Source organism: Planococcus citri, chromosome 4, assembly GCF_950023065.1.
Source record: "Planococcus citri chromosome 4, ihPlaCitr1.1, whole genome shotgun sequence".
Taxonomy (NCBI): Eukaryota; Metazoa; Arthropoda; class Insecta; order Hemiptera; family Pseudococcidae; genus Planococcus; species Planococcus citri.
Window position 1 is genome coordinate 8,470,992 of NC_088680.1, and position 18,879 is coordinate 8,489,870.

At 33.1% G+C, this 18,879-nt stretch overlaps 2 protein-coding genes across 2 annotated transcripts; both read right to left on the reverse strand.

The window, feature by feature from the left end:
- Window positions 1-6,719: 6,719 nt before the first annotated feature.
- Window positions 6,720-11,047, reverse strand: LOC135845730 (uncharacterized). The gene is made up of 2 exons (XM_065364525.1): window positions 10,820-11,047; window positions 6,720-10,643 (listed from the first exon to the last, which is right to left on the reverse strand). The coding sequence occupies exons 1-2, from the start codon at window positions 10,890-10,892 to the stop codon at window positions 9,658-9,660; spliced, it is 1,059 nt and encodes a 352-aa protein (XP_065220597.1). The 5' UTR covers window positions 10,893-11,047; the 3' UTR covers window positions 6,720-9,657.
- A 734-nt stretch (window positions 11,048-11,781) lies between these two features.
- On the reverse strand, window positions 11,782-17,010 carry LOC135845732 (uncharacterized). The gene is made up of 2 exons (XM_065364530.1): window positions 16,782-17,010; window positions 11,782-16,606 (listed from the first exon to the last, which is right to left on the reverse strand). Exons 1-2 carry the CDS (start codon window positions 16,861-16,863, stop codon window positions 15,987-15,989), a joined length of 702 nt encoding a protein of 233 aa, XP_065220602.1. The 5' UTR covers window positions 16,864-17,010; the 3' UTR covers window positions 11,782-15,986.
- Between the last annotated feature and the right edge of the window lie 1,869 nt (window positions 17,011-18,879).

Below are 18,879 nucleotides of genomic sequence, written 5' to 3' on the forward strand. Positions count from 1 at the left end.
TTGATTAGATTTTGCTCAAATTTCGATGTATTTTATCAACTCTGAGTCGTTTTGTAATTGTTTTTGCGTCATTTTAAGACACTTTCGCAATTTTTATTTAGATTTGCTAGATTGTTTTTTTTCCTGAAATTTCATAAATTTTTGTAATCGGACAATTTTATTACTTCTGTGATAAGGGGGGGGGGACGAGAGATAAGTTTGCGTTTAAATGCTAGATTGTTTTTTTCCCCTGAAATTTCATAAATTTTTGTAATCGGACAATTTTATTACCTCTGTGATTGGGGGAGGGGGGGGGGGCGAGAGAGATAAGGTTGCGTTTAAATATTCATTTCGCCGTGTGATGAGTTTCTCAACTGTGTTCTAAAATGAAAGATTTATTATTAGTCATTGTAATAATTAATCAATTTCAAATTGTTCCTTTGTGTCACTCAGTTGCATATTTTTAATTTCATTTAATTTTTTTCAGAGATGCAAGTTTTTCTACATTCAGGAGGAATTGGCGACGTTGAACGTTTTTATCGAGTTGAAATACGAACACGATTACAATTTCAGGAGCAACCAAATCGATTTACTTCATCTGGATGATATATTGTTAAGGTATTTACCTAGATATTGTTACCTATCATTGCCGTTACTTTAGAAAATAGCGCACTACGTTTTCGTTGATTAGCTTAAAATGGTCTGTATAACCACCGTTCATGTTGAATGTGTTTATTTGAATGATTTTAAATCGTTTTGATCGCTGTCGAGTTGCCCTCACTCCCCCCTCCCTTAAATTCTGAATCTTTTGATCTATTTCCGCTAAATTTTTTTTGCGCCAAATTATTATTGTTTTGATGTTGTTTTTGATTTGGCAGATACTTTAGAACTTTCAATTTTCATTTTAGTATTCATTTGATTAATTTTGTTCATGTTTCTGCGAGGGTTTTCTCTAATCTCGAAATGTTACCTACCTTTATCAATTCGTTATTGATCATTTTCGAACTATTATCAGTATAAATGGCAAATTTTTTTTAAAGAACAACTTTCGAAATATTTTGCTCAATTTTCCTAATTTTTCATAGATAGAAAGGCATATAAAGTTTATTAATGATTATACCGATGATTGATGTGTCTGGTCGTGTATTGTGGTGGTATTTTGTAATTCTTGATTGAGTTTTGTTTGTTTTTTCACCGTGTTTATGCTAGTTTAAATTTTGATATTATTTTATTCGTTCTTTTCGACTTCATGTTCAGTTATCTCGGGGTTGTTGCAAAATTTTTCTCAAATTCTGAATCATTTTATGAACTTTTGTCCGTTTTTAATCATGTTTTCGTGTCATTTAAGTTTTGTCGATGTGAATTTTGCTCGCATTGACTGAAATGTCGTCAAGTTTCGGTGAGATTTCGATTATATGTATTTATGACGATTTCAGTTTTGTGTGATACTTGGTGTAATTTTTGCTAATTTTCGTTCAATTTCAATGTTGAACTTGGTGTCTTTCCGATTGTTTTCAATTTTTGAGGCTGTTTTTTCATTTTCAGCTACTTTATGACTAAATAAGTTACTTCCGACTAATTTTTTGAAACTTGGACTCAATTTTGCTGATATTTCTCATCGTGGCAGTTTCAGAATTTTTACTACCGGTACTTTGAGCAATTATGGCGAAATTTCGTTTAGTTTTGATTATTTAAACATTTATATTATGTATTAGTTATTTGACAATTTTAATCGTTTTTAATGACATTTTGTCGAATTTTAAAAGAGTCCGAAGTAGTTTTTCATTTTTTGTATGTGTTTTATACGAAATTTTTCGTAATTTTCAGGACTGTTTCGATGTTCTTAAAACTTTTGTTGGATTTTGCTTAAATTTCGCGATCCTGCATCAACTACCTATTAGTCATTTTAATCTGTTATCATAAGTTTTTGGCAATTTTCGGAATCTTTTGTTTAATTTTTTTCCCTCCAATTTATGCTAATTACCAGCGGTGACTCTATTATTATGCTTTTTTTCGTTCAATTTCCTCTCAGTTTTGGTAGTTGGTCTGGTTTTCGCATTTCTATTTTTTCAACTATGTAGGCGATTTGATTTTGCACGTATTATGAGAAATTTGGACATATTGATTGGTTTTTAATTGTATTAATGCGATTTCAATGATGTGTTTGAACAATTTCTGTCAACTTCAGCTCAGTTTTACTGAAAATTTCGTCAGTTACTTGTAGCGATTTTACTTTGTTTAAATAATACCTTAGGTAGGCTCTCAATTTTTTTTTTCAATTTCACTAAAAAATTGATTTGAGGCACTCTAAATTATTTATAACTTCAGAGTTTCCTCAGATTTTTTTCTCGATTTTCTCCGAATTCATACTTTCAATTCTCGTGAGTTCTTTGTTCCGAATTTTTGTGAGTTTTCCATTTTCATAATTTCCATGATTTTATGTTGAATTTTATTGATTTGTTTTTCTGTCAGCATTTTTGTTCTTAATTTCGGTGAAACTTTTTTTCTTGAATTTTGTAAAATTTTCTTCCAATTTTGCCTCAAATTTTAGTAATTTTTTCTGCTTAAATTTTTGTGATACTCTCCTTCTTACCGATTTTTTTTGTCGAGTTTTTGAGGTTTTGATGGTTTTATTTCGAATTATTTCGGCACTTTCTTGATTTTTTTCACATTTCATTCTTTTAAATTTTCATAGATTCTATTTTTCTTATTTTTCGACGATTTTCCCCGAATTTTCATGCTTTTTTTGTGCCTAAATTTTTGTGAAGTTTTTTCGTAATTTTATTTTATTGTGAATTTTTGTGAATTCTTACTATGTTTTTTCTTAAATTTTTGTGCTCTTCACCCGGTTACTTATATTTCGTAGGAGTTTTTCTGCTTTTAATCAAATTTTTATTCTGGAATCTTCATAATTTTTCTCAACTTTTCAAGATTTTTTTTTATGTATTTTGATGGTTTTTCAAATGTAGTTATTTTTTTACTCAATTTTTTTCTCTGCAGATGTTGATCTTTCCTGTGCTGCTTGTTTTGGTCATTCTCTCTTTAATTTCAATAATTTTGTAGCATTTTTTCAATTCTTTTTTTGTTTTTTTTTGTTTGTTGGAAACGTGTGTCAATCTTTGTTTGTTTGGTTTTGATGTTCTTTTCTCGTCAATTTGAGGATTTTTTTTTTCGTTTTGAAGTACAGTACCTACATTTTTTCATACTACGCAAATTTTTAAAATGACTCGCAATTCATTATTTTCTCAAATTTGAATTACAAGCCCCCCCCCCTCCCGCAGTGTACCTTTGATTTTAGTAAGTTTCCTGTTCTGAAAATGATTCTTCGTTTCTATGGAATTGTTTACAATTATGTATTGTTTATTCTTTCTTAACACTTAATTTTTTTCGCTCGCTCATATCGAAATGTCTGCAATTTCACGTACAATTGGTACCTATTTTTGTGTTTAATTTTTTGGAATGATTTTAAATAAAAATAAATTTCGCTGGACTTTCCCTCTCCCCCCTCTTCTTTCAATTTAGCGATTTTTGTCAGTAGTTGAACACATTTTTCGATTATGTTTCTGGAATCCAATATTTTTTTTCATGATTCCTTTTTGCATTTTGACCTAGTTTACTTTCGAAGTGTTGGTAATTATCTGTTTTGATTTTTCGTTAGTTTTTTTAATGGCTTTTATTCGAATTTCGATGATTTTTTTTCTGGTTACTTTTTCCAGCTTTTATACTCGTAATTACTGAAGTTACTTACTTTTTAAGGAAAAATTTGAGTACATTACCTGTGAATTTCAATGATATTTTACTGTCGTTTTATTGATACGTACGAGCTTTCTATGCGATTTTTTGTTGATTTTTTTTCGAATTTTTGATGTATACTTTTATTTGAGTAATTTTTGGTAGTTTGAAATTTACTTAGCGAGTTTGCAAGATTATGCTTTAATTTTGAGGCACCTATTCGTCATCCGAGTCTATTTAAATTGTATAGGGGATACTTTACCAAGTTTTTATCACGTTTTAAGCAATATTTGCTCATTTATCTGTTGTAGATTTTTATTTTGACTTCACTTTTTTTTTGTAATACGTTACAGTTTTAAAAGTCTTACAAAATTTTATTACAATGTGATTTGATAACCTACGTATGTAATTTTAATTGTTTCAGATGATTTTGTGAAGAATGCAAATTGATATTGATACTTCCGAATAGTGCTACGATCGCTGTAAAATCTCAGTAAGCTTCATAGTGCTTATGAATCGAGCTTTCTGATAATGCAGAATCTGACATCATCAGCGGTAAGTACGCTTACTACGATAGTTAAAACTTTTTTTTTTTTAGTGAGGGGATCTTCTTTAAGATTTGAGGAGTTTGTTTTTTCCACTTTCACCTCTTGTGGTGGATTTTTTTCCTGCATTTTCGTATCTTTTATTCGTTAATCCCTGTTATGAGGAACATTCTCATAATTTCCTCTCTCTTTGCACAAATTTTTTTTCAAGTTCAAATTACAAATTAATTTTCTCTCTTCAATCTTCTTGAGGTTTGCTTAAAATTTTTCGATTATTTTTCTCGAAATTTTTTTGATATTTTTCCAAATTCATATTTTTAACTCTGGTGAGTTCTCTGTTCTGAATTTTTGAGAGTTTTCCATTGTCATCATTTCCACGATTTTGTTTCGAGATTTATTGATTCGTTATTTTTCTGACTAAATTTTTGTTCTTATCATTTCGGCAAAACGGTTTTCTTGAATTTTCGTTATTCTTATAAACTTTTCTTCCAATTTCACCTCGAATTTTAGTAATTTTTTTATCCTGACATTTCCTCTTTTTACAGATTTTTTTTTGAAGTTTTTGAGAGTTTTTTTTGGACTTCGAGACATGATGGTTTTATTTCGAATTTGTTTGGTGCATTCTTAATTGATATTTCTTCACGTTTCATTCTTATATATGAATTGTCGCAGATTCTATTAATTTCATAATTTTTCAACGATTTTCCCTGAATTTTCATGTTTTCTTTCGTGCCTAAATTTTCGTGAAGTTTTCGCAATTTTATCGTGAATTTTGGTGAGTTTTCTTTTCATTTTGAATTCCGCTCTTAAGTTTCATTTTTAGGGACTTGAGATTTTGATTTTTTTTCAACATTATATTCTTTGACGATTATTTTCTTTCCAGATCTTGATCTTTCCTCTGCTGCCTGTTTTGGTCATTTTCTCTCAATTTTGATAATTTTGTTGCTTTTTTTTATTTTTTTTTCTCATGAATTTCGAATTGAAACATCTCCTCTCCCCCGCCCTTAACCTTCGATTTGAATAATTTTTCCGTTTTAAAACGATTCTATAAATCAATTTAGATGATCAAAATTTTTCGAGAACATTTTTTGAGAATTCTTGAACAGTACTAAGCCCAAAATTGGGTCATGATTTTAAAAAATATGTTTGCTGATGAAAAAAATTAGTGTTGTGAAAATTTTATTTTTTGTGTTTTCATCTTTTTCGGTCAAATTCCTGAGCTTTTTTCAACTTTTTGTCCTTTTCAATTGTTTTTAATCAACTTTCTTAAGTTTTAACGATGTTGTACGCAATTTATAATTATGTCATTTTAGTGTATTTCGTGGCACTTTTTTTCAAGTTTAAGAATGGGGACTGATTGGAGAAGCTATATATACGGCAGAACACGGGGAAATGTTTATTTTGGGGAAATTTTTACTTGGTATTAGTGTACTTGTAAGTTAAGTTAGTTATATTTATGATTAATAATCTTTCTCATCTTCTGTTGCAGCGTACGCGAGATATTTCCCCTCCCTCCGAAGATGAGTTCGACGCGATTTTTGGAATTTCTGCTAGGATTGGATTGGATCGGGTATTGTCTTGGCAGTTATAGGCGAATTAGCGGTTGTCATTGTCCGTCGGTGATGCCACTAATTGAAGTGCCTCCGCATGATTGTGGATGACGGATATGAGCCGGATGATTGGTCAACGTGGCGACTTACTCAGATGGACTTCCTGACACGAATTGTGCTTCCGTGCTGGTGGATGCTGATTTCGTTGCGTATCCGAGCCGTGGCGAGATCACTAAAGGTATTCCACCTGGCCATTCTCCTATCCGGTCAGCTTGGGTACGGTCGGAGAGAAAGTCTGCTATATGGTCTGTGTTAGTTGGGGTTGAAATTTAAGTGTTTTTTCTGTTGAAAATTTCTAAATTTTGTCTTGCTTTTTTATTTTTTATTTATTTATTTTTTTTTCAATTCAATCATTATTTTTGGCTTCATATTTTCTTACATTCTTCTCCCATCTCTATAAAAGGTGTAAACAATTTTTACGGGTTGGTTTCAATAAGTATAAGGCAAGTATGGCGTGCGATGAGTTTTCTATGTAAATTTCATTTTTTCCATTTTTTTATTATTTTTTTTCCATCAAAGTTGTCCCTGTGCATAACTTATGTCCAACTTTACCAGATCGTCTCGGTGGCCCAAGGGAATTGTCGCCGGCGGGCCTGTGGAGTACTGGTAATGCAAAATTACGTTTTTTTTCTGCACATTCTCTTGATTTTCGCGAAAAGATCGCAACTTTCGGGTGGAGGAGTTGCACAACCGGCTCATGTCTTGGACGTTATGGCGTAGCCTCCGCGTGTCCCATGAGATCCCACTCCCTCAGCAGCAACAGTCTGGATAAGCCAACTTTACCGCTTCGCAATGCCATTAATCGGGTTGGCGGTACTGCAAAAAGCTGCACTTTAGGTTTTTGGACTGCGCGTAAAGATCGCTACGCTCGGGGGAAGACGTAGCGCAGGTTCTCCTGGACGTACCCGGTATCGATACTGGCGCGGGTTCCTTGAGAAATCCTCTTCCCTCAACCCATTCTCAGTCCTTTGGGTGGGGTATTCTTGTTCGTGATGATGCGTGAAGGGGTAAAGTATGGCGGACATACTTTGCCAAGATGGAGAGAATGTGGTCTTCTATAATTGAATGCAACGAAAAAATGAACGTACCTGAATGATGCTCGCATTGAAGGATTTCACAAAGTAATTGTCGAAGATGGAAGCAGTTTTCCTCTGGTAAGTTACATATTTCAATAAGTTATTCAATTGATAGTAACTTGAAGACGAGGTGTTTTTCATCTCTTTGCTGTTCTGTACTTGTATACCTACAATTTTTGTATGTTTCCATCTGTGATCTTTCGTTTTATTTGAAGATGAAAAACTTATCTGGTGTTTGTCTTTACAGAACATGCGACAAGAAAAAATACTGGCAATAATTGCAAAGGAGATGAAAAAATGAATAGATTTGTAAAAGATGCTCGTCAACGGATTTTACAACGTAGTTGTCGAAGATGGAATCAGTTTCCCAATTGCTGGTGAGTTATTTCAAATGGAATTTTTTTTCTAACCAGTTCTATACGTACAACTTTTTAAGACGATCATTTAATTTCAACAATTCGCTAATTTCATTTTGTACTAGTACGAGTTATATTATGTTTAACATTTTTTTTCATTGTGGTTTTTTTTTGCAAAAATTTACGAGGCTTTTATGTAGGTATTCATAATCTTAGATTTACAATAGCTTGGACAATTTTTTAAAAAGTTTTTTGCAATTTTTCCTAATTTCACTGAAATATTATCCTCATTGAATTATGGTTTTTAATACTTAATTGTTTTTTTTGACAATTTCATTTTTGTACTTCAAAGTATCATTTTACGCAATTTTAATCTCCGATGATTTTTTTAAAGAATATTTTTGAGATTAAAAACAAAGATTTGGGTAAAATTTCGCTCAGCTCTTAGTTATTTTTGTATTCACGTGATTTTTATTTTACATAACTTGTTTCAAGCTTCGATTTTGAAATTACAAGTAGGTAGTGTACTTATTTGATCAATTTTAGTCAATTTTGAATTTTCTCGTAATCTTTTTAAAATTAACTTATCATCAAGTTACAGCTTTTAGTAATTTTTTTGTGCAATTTTACGGATACTTTCATATTTTTGAATGATATTTCTCTTCGTTTGAGATCATTCTATTAAAGAATGTTCCTGAAATTAAAAAAAAAAGTTATTCATCATTTCGATCGTGTTATTGGTCGTTTTTATATTCTCGTGATTTTTCAGTAATATCTTTCCAAATTTTCGATTTTATTAAATGGACACCTATTTGATCAATTTCAGTTAATTTTCAATACACGTTGTATTTATTTCTTGCAAAATTTCTACATTATTTCGACAATTTTTGGTCGTTTTTAATTTTTTTTCATCATTCTACTAAAGATGTCCTTTGAATTTTTTCTCTCTTTGAACATTTTTTTTTCAAAATTTAAATTATTTTTCATCCATGAATTGTCGTAAGTTTCGTTGAAATTTTTCAATTATTTTTCACGAAAATGTTTTGATTCTTTTTTCCAAATTTATACATTCTATTCTCGTGAGTTTTGTGTTCTGAATTTTCGAGAGTTATCCATGTTCATCATTTCGATGATTTTGTTTTGAATTTTACTGATTCGTTTTTCTGCCTTAAATTTTGTTTCTTAATTTGGGCGAAACATTTTTTCTTGAATTTTCGTAATATTTATTTTAGCTTCTCTTAATTTTTCCTCAAATTTTAGTAATTTTTCTGCTGAATTTTTGGTAAAATTCCTCTCTTGACAGATTATTTGTTTTGAATTTTTGAGTTTTTTTTTTCTTTTTGGACTTCGAGACTCTGTTGTTTTATTTCGATTTTTTTGGGGGCTTTTTTGATTCTTTTCTCGTTTCATCCTTTTGAATTCTCATAGATTCTATTTTTCTCAATTTTTCCACGATTTCCCCCCGAATTTTCATGTTTTCTTTTGTGCCTAAATTTTTTTGAAGTTTTTCGCAATTTTATCGTGAATTTGCGTGAGATTTCCCCCCATTTTTTACGATGTTTCTTCTTGAATTTTTGTGCATTTTATTCTAATTTTTTCTGAGGAGTTGATCGAATTTTTATTCTGAAATCCTCGTAATTTTTTTCATCTGTTTAGATTTTAGCAGAATTTCTCTAATTTTCGGAGATTTTTTTCTTCATTTTTCATTTTTGAATTTTGCTTCTGGATTTTATTCTTAAGGGATTTTGATGTTTTTCAACATTATTCTTTGGCTAATTTTTTTCTCACCAGATCTTGATCTTTCCTCTGCTGCCTGTTTTGGTGATTTTATTCGTCAATTTCAATAGTTTTATTGCATTTTTTTCCTTTCCATTTTCTTTTATTTATTTATTTATTTTTTTGAAACGTTTGTGAATTTTTTTCAGGGTTTTTAATGTCTTCTATTCTTGAATTTTGGATTATAAGCGCCCCCTCCCACTCTTGATCTTTGATTTGAATACGTTTTCCGTTACAATTCTTTTTATGGAATTTCGCGAGAATGTTGCTTCTTGAATTGAGTCGTGGTTTTGCGATTATTGGAAGAAAATGTCATTGTCATACTATCAGGTTTTTTTTTGTGGAGGAGCGCAGGGAGACGCGGTCCCCCCACAAAAATATAGGTAAAAAAATTGCCATAAAAACGTTTAAAAATGAAAGAATTTGAAAAAAATGAAAAAGTAAATAAATATGGAGAATACATAATACGATTTGATGGCATATAACGACGAATGAAAATGATTTTCAAAAAGTCTTTCAGTTTTTCAGAATTATTAAATACATTTTGCTTTTTACAAAACTGACAAAAAAACCTTCTTTTTTTTCAAAAACTGCCATAAGTTTTCTTAGCTTCCCATTGTTTTCTCATAGCCTCGATTTCGGGTTCCTTCATTGATGTGCACTCGGCGATCTCTGCATCTGACAGTTTCTTAATCTTGATCAACTTTTCAGCTATTTGTTTAGAACCTTTTTCATCACCTTTTATACAACCGCTTTTAAAAGTTTGGTCATAACCTTTTACATGACCTTGTTCAAGAGCTTCTAAATGACATGTATTCATCACATCCTCAAACAGATCATCAGTGTCCTGTATCGCTCGGTATTCGGCTTCTTCCTCTGAATTCCAATGTGCAGGGTTCGCGTAGTTCGCGGCTCTTTGGATATCGGGATCACGTTTGAATAACTCTACTAAACAATCGGTATATTTTTTTTCCGAACGTTGGAACCAAAACAGGTAAGACATCTTTGCAATGAATGTTTCGTATTTTTCGACATCGTAGCCCGCTTTCTTCAATTTTGGCAGTTCGATGAAGGTGTACGTTGAAAGGTTTAGATGGTTAGCGTGCGTTTTTTTATCCAACATTAAATGATTCGAAATGAATTCGTCGCCCGGAAAAAGTGAGAAATCCAGAATCGCGATGAAATGCACTGGTTTCAGTAGTGCGTATTCTTGATCGGTATGAAGGACTCGTTTGTTTAACGACGACAACTGATCGTGGATTAATCTTGATACGTAGTATTGAGATCTCTCGCCGAAACAAGAGTACTTTTCTTTCACAACTCGAATCTCCACAATTGTTTTATTCCCGGTGTTACTCAGACACGCAACATCGAATGCAATTTCTTCCCAGCTTCTTGTATCAGGATTTTGAACTTCACCGACGTGCGTTATGGATTTGTAATGATTTGGATTTTCACAATCCGGACACTTGGCACCATTGATGAACTTCAACAACAAATCGGTATCCTGGAAGATTTTCTTAGCAACGAAGTTGTAGTACTTTGGATCCACATATGCTCTCTTGTTAGCTAGGAGAAAAACAAAAAACAGATTTTACTTGTAGAAAATGAAACGTGAATTCATTGCTGAATCATTTCCCTTGTTTTATTGTTTATTTTTTATTTTTTCTATGAAAGTGGAATAGCTATAACAAGTGAATCCTTTGAATGTACGTAAAATGAGCGATTTTAAAAGCACACATTACCTATGATACTGGTTGAACAAACGTCTGCAATCTTCGCAACCAAAAGTAAAAAAAAAACGTTATTCAGCAACATGCTCACTTCTCATCACCACGTACCCACAAAAAATAAATACTAATTCAACATCTAAACCTCTTACATTCGTCTATAAAATACGACTTTTACGGATATAGCTATACATACTTTTTTCAATGGACCAATTTTAGTAATTAAGTACTTACGTTATTAAAATTGGTACCTAATTACTGGGAAGTTATTTTCATCGATGAAGCAACCTTATCTTATTCCGTCTGTTTAAAACGCAGATAAGTAGGTATCCTATTACTGTCAGATCAACTAGGTACCTATTTAAAAAATGGATGAAAAACTGATTTTTTTCGAAAAGGTTGGAGTAGGTAAATTTTATTCAATGTTAGTGGACTGCGAGTTGATGATAATCTTACTGATGCCGCGCATTTATTATCTAGGTAATATTGGTAGTTAGGTAGGTAGCTAAGTAAGTAGGTTAGGTACCCAGTGGCGTAGCCAGGATTTTCTCAAGGAGGGGGCGAAACCAGATTTTTTAGACATGAAAAATCGAAATCAGGGGTAATTTTCTGGAAATCTATTGAGATGTGTGGTGATTTCATGAAAATGAAGGCAGACTTACTGCTCGAGCGAAGCGAGAACGAAAATTTTTAGAAAAAATGGGTCCAAACAACGAAGAAATGTCCATTTTTGCATTGTAATAGTGAAGAGGAGAATGACTAGGTTAGGTAGTGAGGATGATTATGATTGAGTATGAGAGAAATTCCTATAATTTTGTGTTAGGCTAATTCTAAGAAATATTCGTTGAGAGAGAAAATCTTTCTTAGACGCCTGCTTAGCTCAAGATGGAGAGACTTTAGTCAATCTAACTACACTATTCACTTAAGAACAATCCTTTCGTTACCTTTTTGATTGTGAAATGATAACTCAAGGAGCATTTATGTACAATTATTTTAATCAAGAAATATATACAAAAATGAGCAGATTAATACCAAATAATTTACAAAGGGTCAAAACGTAAATTATTCTGTTTTGCCATAACGATACAATGGCATGCCTAACCGGCCAAGATTAGGCGGCAAAGTACAACGCACGCGAGCTAGCAAGCTAGGCTCGGAAGATTGGTTTAGGGGATAAATTAAAGTACACATATAGGCGAATTACAACAGCTTCTAAGGTACAAATAGATCAATTGGTAGATGATTAACACATCGTCATCTACCAATTAATACAATTACGTAAGATATAATTATAACGTAATTAGATAAATTAAGGGTGCACGTAACCCTGAATAAAAGGATACACGATTACCTAGGTTGGTCTGAGTACACTTCTGTTAGAGATGTTCACATTGCCTGCCTCTCCCTGGCGACCCCAATAATAGTCGCTTCGGCAGGTCTGGGTCGGAGATCCATTTTTGTAGAGACAAAGGTATGATTTCCGGATAAATCAATACCAGTGACTAAAAAAGTACCACGATCTAACGCGGGAAATTAACGAAGATCGCGTTATATAAAATAGTACTATGTCCGTACGCAGGAAATTAACGACGAGACACGTTATAAGTCCAAAATCACCATCTACGGATGGGTACTTCAATGTTTGGTTTCCAGAGAGCCTAGGCAGGGCTCCCTGGTCGCCTATTTAGCTGGTTAGGTGAGCTTAAGAGGAACTATCGCGAACTCGTTACTTTTAAGACTGATTTTTCTAGAGAATACGAAGCTGGAGCAGAACCTCTGCTTCGACAGAATTGTCGCACGATAGCCTTGATCACGCCCCTACAGTAAGATTCGCATAATCTTGCCTAAGGCCGGCAAGATCATAAAACTACGTTGAGGGGAAATTACGTTAAGCCACTCATAGGCGGTCAGGGCATATCCGCTCATCACAGCATGTTTTCTTTCAAATTTTCGCTCGCAAGGGGGGCTATGGCCCCCTTCGCCCCCCCTTGGCTACGCCACTGTAGGTACCCATCAAGTTATCGAATTAATATTCCTATACCTATTGAAATTCAAGTTGGAGCCTCCAGTAGATTTTTGAAACTTGAAATTTCCCCAAAATTTCATCAAATGGGGTTAGCAAGCCGAAATTTACTCTGCAAACTAATTTTAACACCCTCTGAAGACGACTTCAGGTGGGTCCAAGCAATTTTGGATCCTCCAGTGACTTTTTGAAAGGTTCATGGCGTTTTTAGGAAAATTGAAATTTCCAAAAAGTAGCTGGAAGCTTCAAAACCACTTGATACCACCATGCAGTCGACTTCAAATTATTGAATTGAAATTATTTTGCAGAGTAAATTTCGGCTTGCTAACCTCATTTGATAAAATTTTGTGGGAATTTTGAGTTTCAAAAATGTACTGGATGCTCCAGTGATTTTCAAAAAATCGCTGGAGGCTCCAAAACGACTTGAAATTTACCTGCAGTCGACTTCACAGCGTATTGAAATAAGTTTGCAGAATTAATTTCGGCTTTCCAACTCCATTTAATGAAATTTTGTGAGAATTTCGAGTTTCAAACATCTGCTGGAGGCTCCAGAACTGCTTAAAACGATTTGAAACAGTTTCCAATCGATTTGGCAGGTCGAAAATAGGGTATATCCTAAATTTCAGCTTTCTAGGTCAATTTGGTAAAATTTTGATTTTTTTTCTCACATTTTGGCCTAAATTTGATTATTGAAAATTCGCCAAAAATCGAAAAATGCACTTAAGCACTTGAAATTTTGACAGGTGATGAACTATTCAGGGTGTCTACCAGGTCGCTATAGCGTTAAAAGTCGCGAAAAGTCGCGATTTTGAGAATAGGGCGCTAAAGTCGCGAAAAGGTCGCGATTTTCGCCAAAAATACCAAAAAGTCGCTATAAATTGTCCAAACTTCAAATTTTAAAAACTTTTCTTCGTTGGAAATTTTTTTTTTGGGGGGGGGAGGTACTTTTAACTGAAAAAAAGTCGCTAAAAGTCGCGAAAAAGTCGCTATTTTTGAAAATTAAATTTTGGTAGACACCCTGACTATTGCCTGCTCTTTCGATCTATGTACCTTGGTACGGTTTAAAAAACTTTATGCTAGTCCTATGTTGGAACACAAAATATGCGATTTTGGCTGACCTATGGCCGCCATTTTGTAAGTAGGGCCACTTTTTTTTTTGAGGACAAGGGCTAGAAATGTTCCTTAGGATTCCCCCTTTGAGAAAAAAGTTGTCCCGGAGGATCGGCAAGGGGGTGCTAGTGATCCTTATGCGGGCCCCCCGACTGCCTGCTTCAATTGATTTTTGTTTCTTGAATTTTGATGATTTTTTTGACCCGAATTTTTAACGAATTTTTTTCAACTCGAGTTCTCATGTTTTTTTCATTAACATTTTCCCTCAAGCTTGGGTGATTTTACATGTGCATCAGGATTTCTCTTTATTTTTGTTTGAAATATTTTTGTCTTGAATTTTGTTTTCTTTTTCGCCGATTTGGTGATTTTTCTTTTGAATTGTTGTAAGATTTCACCAATTTTGACGATGATTCTTCTTTTGAATTTACGCGAGTCGTCTTTTTTTAGTTTTTCGATGATTTTTTTCGGAATTTCCAGTTTTTTTCTCTTCAAATTTGGGCAAAGTTTCTCCAGTTTTGACTGACTTTTTAACTATGTATGAATTTTGACGATTTTAGTTTTGTTCTAAATTATGGTCATTTTTTGCCTTAATTTTGACGGATTTTTGTCGTGTCTCGTGCTTTAAAAAATGTTTTTCTTCTAAAAGTCATTTCTTTTTACATTTGATCATTTTTTTATGGAAAGGAGGGGATCTTCTTCAAGATTTGATGAGTTTGTTTTTGTTCATTTTCAACTTTAATGGTGGATTTTTTTTCTGCATCTTGATATCTTTCATTCGGTGATGATCTCTCTCTACTTTCCCGTTCACTCCCAGTTATGAGGAATGTCCTTTGAATTTTCTCTCTCTTTGAACATTTTTTTTTTCAAGTTTATAATTATTTTCTTCCATGAATTGTTGTAAGTTTCGTTGAAATTTTTAAATTATTTTTCACGAAAATGTTTTGTTTTTTTTTTCCAAATTTATACGTCATTCTATTCTCGTGAGTTTTGTGTTCTGAATTTTCGAGAGTTTTCCATGTTCATCATTTCGATGATTTTGTTTTGAATTTTACAGATTCGTTTTTCTGCCTTAAATTTTGTTTCTTAATTTGGGCGAAACATTTTTTCTTGAATTTTCGTAATATTTATTTTAGTTTCTCTTAATTTTTCCTCAAATTTTAGTAATTTTTCTGCTGAATTTTTGGTAAAATTCCTCTCTTGACAGATTATTTGTTTTGAGTTTTTTTTTTTTTGTTTTTGGACTTCGAGACTCTGTTTTATTTCGATTTTTTTGGGGGCTTTTTCGATATTTTTTTTCACGTTTCATCCTTTTGAATTCTCATAGATTCTATTTTTCCCAATTTTTCCACGGTTTTCCCCCGAATTTTCATGTTTTCTTTTGTGCCTAAATTTTTGTGAAGTTTTCGCAATTTTATCGTGAATTTGCGTGAGTTTTCCCCCAAATTTTTACGATGTTTCTCTTGAATTTTTGTGCATTTTATTCTAATTTTTTCTGAGGAGTTGATCGAATTTTTATTCTGAAATCCTCTTAATTTTTTTCATCTTTTTAGATTTTAGCAGAATTTCTCTAATTTTTGGAGATTTTTTTCTTCATTTTTCATTTTTGAATTTTGCTCTTGGATTTTATTCTTAAGGGACTTTGATGTTTTTCAACATTATGACGAAAAAATGAATTTATTTCAACGAAACCTTTTTGTACATTATTGAAGAATTTCGAGCCCATTTTGCTGGCAATTCTAAAACTAGTATTTCATTATTGTGCTTTCTTCGCATTCAAAATTTTTCTCATAGCTGCGATTTCGGGTTCCGTTTTTTCAGTGTACTTGGCGATGTCTGCATCCGACAGTTCTGTACCATTGATCAAGCTTACAGCAACTTTTTCAGCAGCTTTTGCACGACCTTTTTCATAACATGCGTTCATCACACCCGCATACACATTATCATTATCGACTATCCTTCGGTATTTGGCTTCTTCCTTCCAACTCCAATGTGCAGGGTTCGCGTAGTTCGCGGCTCTTTGGATATCGGGGTCACGTTTGAATAGCTCTTCTAAACAATCGGTATATTTTTTTTCGAGTATTGGAACCAAAACAGATAAGACATCTTTGCAATGAATGTTTCGTATTTTTCGACATCGAAGCCAGCTTTGTTCAATTTTGGCAGTTCGATGAAGGTGTACGTTGAAAGGTTTAGATGGTTAGCGTGCGTTTTTTTATCCAACATTAAATGATTCGAAATGAATTCGTCGCCCGGAAAAATTGAGAAATCCAGAATCGCGATGAAATGCACTGGTTTCAGTAGTGCGTATTCTTGATCGGTATGAAAGGCTTGTTTGTTTAACGACGACAACTGATCGTGAATTAATCTTGATACGTAGTATTGAGATCTCTCGCCGAAACACGAATACTTTTCTTTCACAACTCGAATCGGCACAATTGTTTCATTTCCGGTGTTACTCAGACACGCAACATCGAATGCAATTTCTTTGCAGCTTCTTGTATCAGGATTTTGAACTTCGCCGACGTGCGTTATGGATTTGTAATGATTTGGATTTTCACAATCCGGACACTTGGCACCATTGATGAACTTCAACAATAAATCGGTATCCTCGAAGATTTTCTTAGCGACGAAATCGTAGTACGTTGGATCCACATATGCTTTGTCGTTAACTAGGAAAAAAACAAAAAACAGATTTTACTTGTAGAAAATGAAACGTGAATTCGTTTCTGAATATTTCCCTTGTTTTATTATTTTTTATTTTTTTTTTTCACGAAAGTGGAATTGCAATGACAAGTGAATCCTTTGAATATACGTAAAATGAGCGATTTTAAAAGCACACATTACCTATGATACGCCGTTGAATGGTTGAACAAACGTCTCCAATCTTCGCAACCAAAAGTACAAAACAAACGTTATTCAGCAACATGCTGACTTCTGATCAACATGTATAAGAAATGAATACTTATTCAACATCTACACCTCTTACATTCGTGTATAAAATACGACTTGTCGGATATACGTACAATATTATACATAGCTATACTTTTTTCAATGAACCTATTTTGGTAATTAAATACTTACGTTATTAAAATTGCTAATTACTAGGAAGTTATTTTCATCTATAAAGCAACCTTATCTATTCCGTCGGTTTGAAACGTAGCTAAGTACCGTAAACTGGGGTAACATTGAAATCGCGGGGTAACATTGAAGGGTCCGGTTTTTCATCATATTATGCTCCATGGCGGTGGAACTATGAAGTATGGAACAATTCTGACACCGGGAATGGATAGAGTACACTTTGGCGATTATTTTTCCTATTTTATCATTTTCAACTAGTGGTTCCAACACCAGTGAAAAAGCAAGCGAAAAAAAGTGCTGTTTTTATCAATTTTAATTAACATGAAAAGCTTGGTGTCTGGAATTTTGAATTTTCAAAGAACGAGTCAAGTGACATTATAGATGTGTTGGTACATCTCCCGACTATAAATTAGCGCATTTGTTCATGTGCTAAAGTTGTTCCCTGAGGAGTAAAAAAATAATATTCAAACTGGGGTAACTTTGAAGTCTATAAAAAAATCATGAAATTTTGGTAAAATTGGACGAAAATGCATGAAAATGCTTGTAAACTTGTTAAAAACGATGTGAAAACTTGAAAAACAGCTCTAAAATCATTACAAAAACATAAAATTGGGTCAAATTGGCCAAAATGCATGAAAAACGCCTGAAAACTAGAAAAATTCCAAATTATCATTTTGGAGCACTCTTTCATAAATTCAATTGTGAATATGGATCATTTTGTAAGTGCTTGACGCGTATAAAGTGACCAAAAAGTGAATACTCATGTTTTTGATAATTTTTGACCTTGATTGAAGCACATTTCAAGGGGTCTTCAAAGTTACCCCAAACGCTGGGTAACTTTGAAGGGCACTTCTTTTGGCTCTTGCGCTTGACAGGAAAAAGGTAGGCAACTTCTGTAACCGCCAAAACGTAGTGCTGACATAGCTTTATCAAAAGCACCACACACATTTCCCCTACCTCCGCCATTCATACCTCCAAACATAAAAAATACTGAAAAATCCTTCAATGTTACCCCAGTTTACGGTAGGTATCTTATTGCTGTCAGATTAACTATTTGAAAAATGGATGGAAAACTGATTTTTTTTGAAAGGTTGGAGTAGGTAAATTTTATTCAATGTTAGTGCATTGTGAGTTGATGATAATATTCGTAGTAGTACTAATACCGCACATTTATTATCTAGGTAATAGGTAGTTGGGTGGGTAGCTAAGTAAGAAGGTTAGGCACCTTATCAAGTTATTGAAATATTCCTACCTATTGAAATTTAAGACGAGTTAACGAATAACTCGCTGATGAATACCTTCTACTTCGGTGCCCTAAAACATGAATTGGAATTTAAGAAGCTGAAAAATCAGTTTCCAGTTGAATTTGGCTGCGTGAAGTCCTCTAACCACGAATGAGAAACAATTTTATTCCAACTCTTAATGGAACGTTATTATTCGAATGATCGTATGATCAAAGATGAATATTCGATACAATTTACGTAGGTAATAGGTATCTAACTATTCGATTATGTTCGTAGTATTTTTTATTGTATGGCGACTTCTCTTAATCGTTTTGTTTGTGTTAGCATCTGGTTGCTTGAATTGTTCACTGACACCCCTCTGTTTGTTTTTTTTTTTTAAATTTTAGTTCCTAACATCCACCCCCTTAGACTTTTCATCTCAAAATCTAGAATCATACAACTCTCTTTTCTCTCTTGAAGAGCTAAATCATTGCCTAAACTACAACATTAAAGATTCATCCACTGGACCTGATGAAATTCACCCTCACATGTTAAAGTACCTTTCAGACACTGGGAAAGAAGATTTACTTCAGTTATACATACATACAACAGAATTTGGACTTCTGATTGCTTCCCAAAAT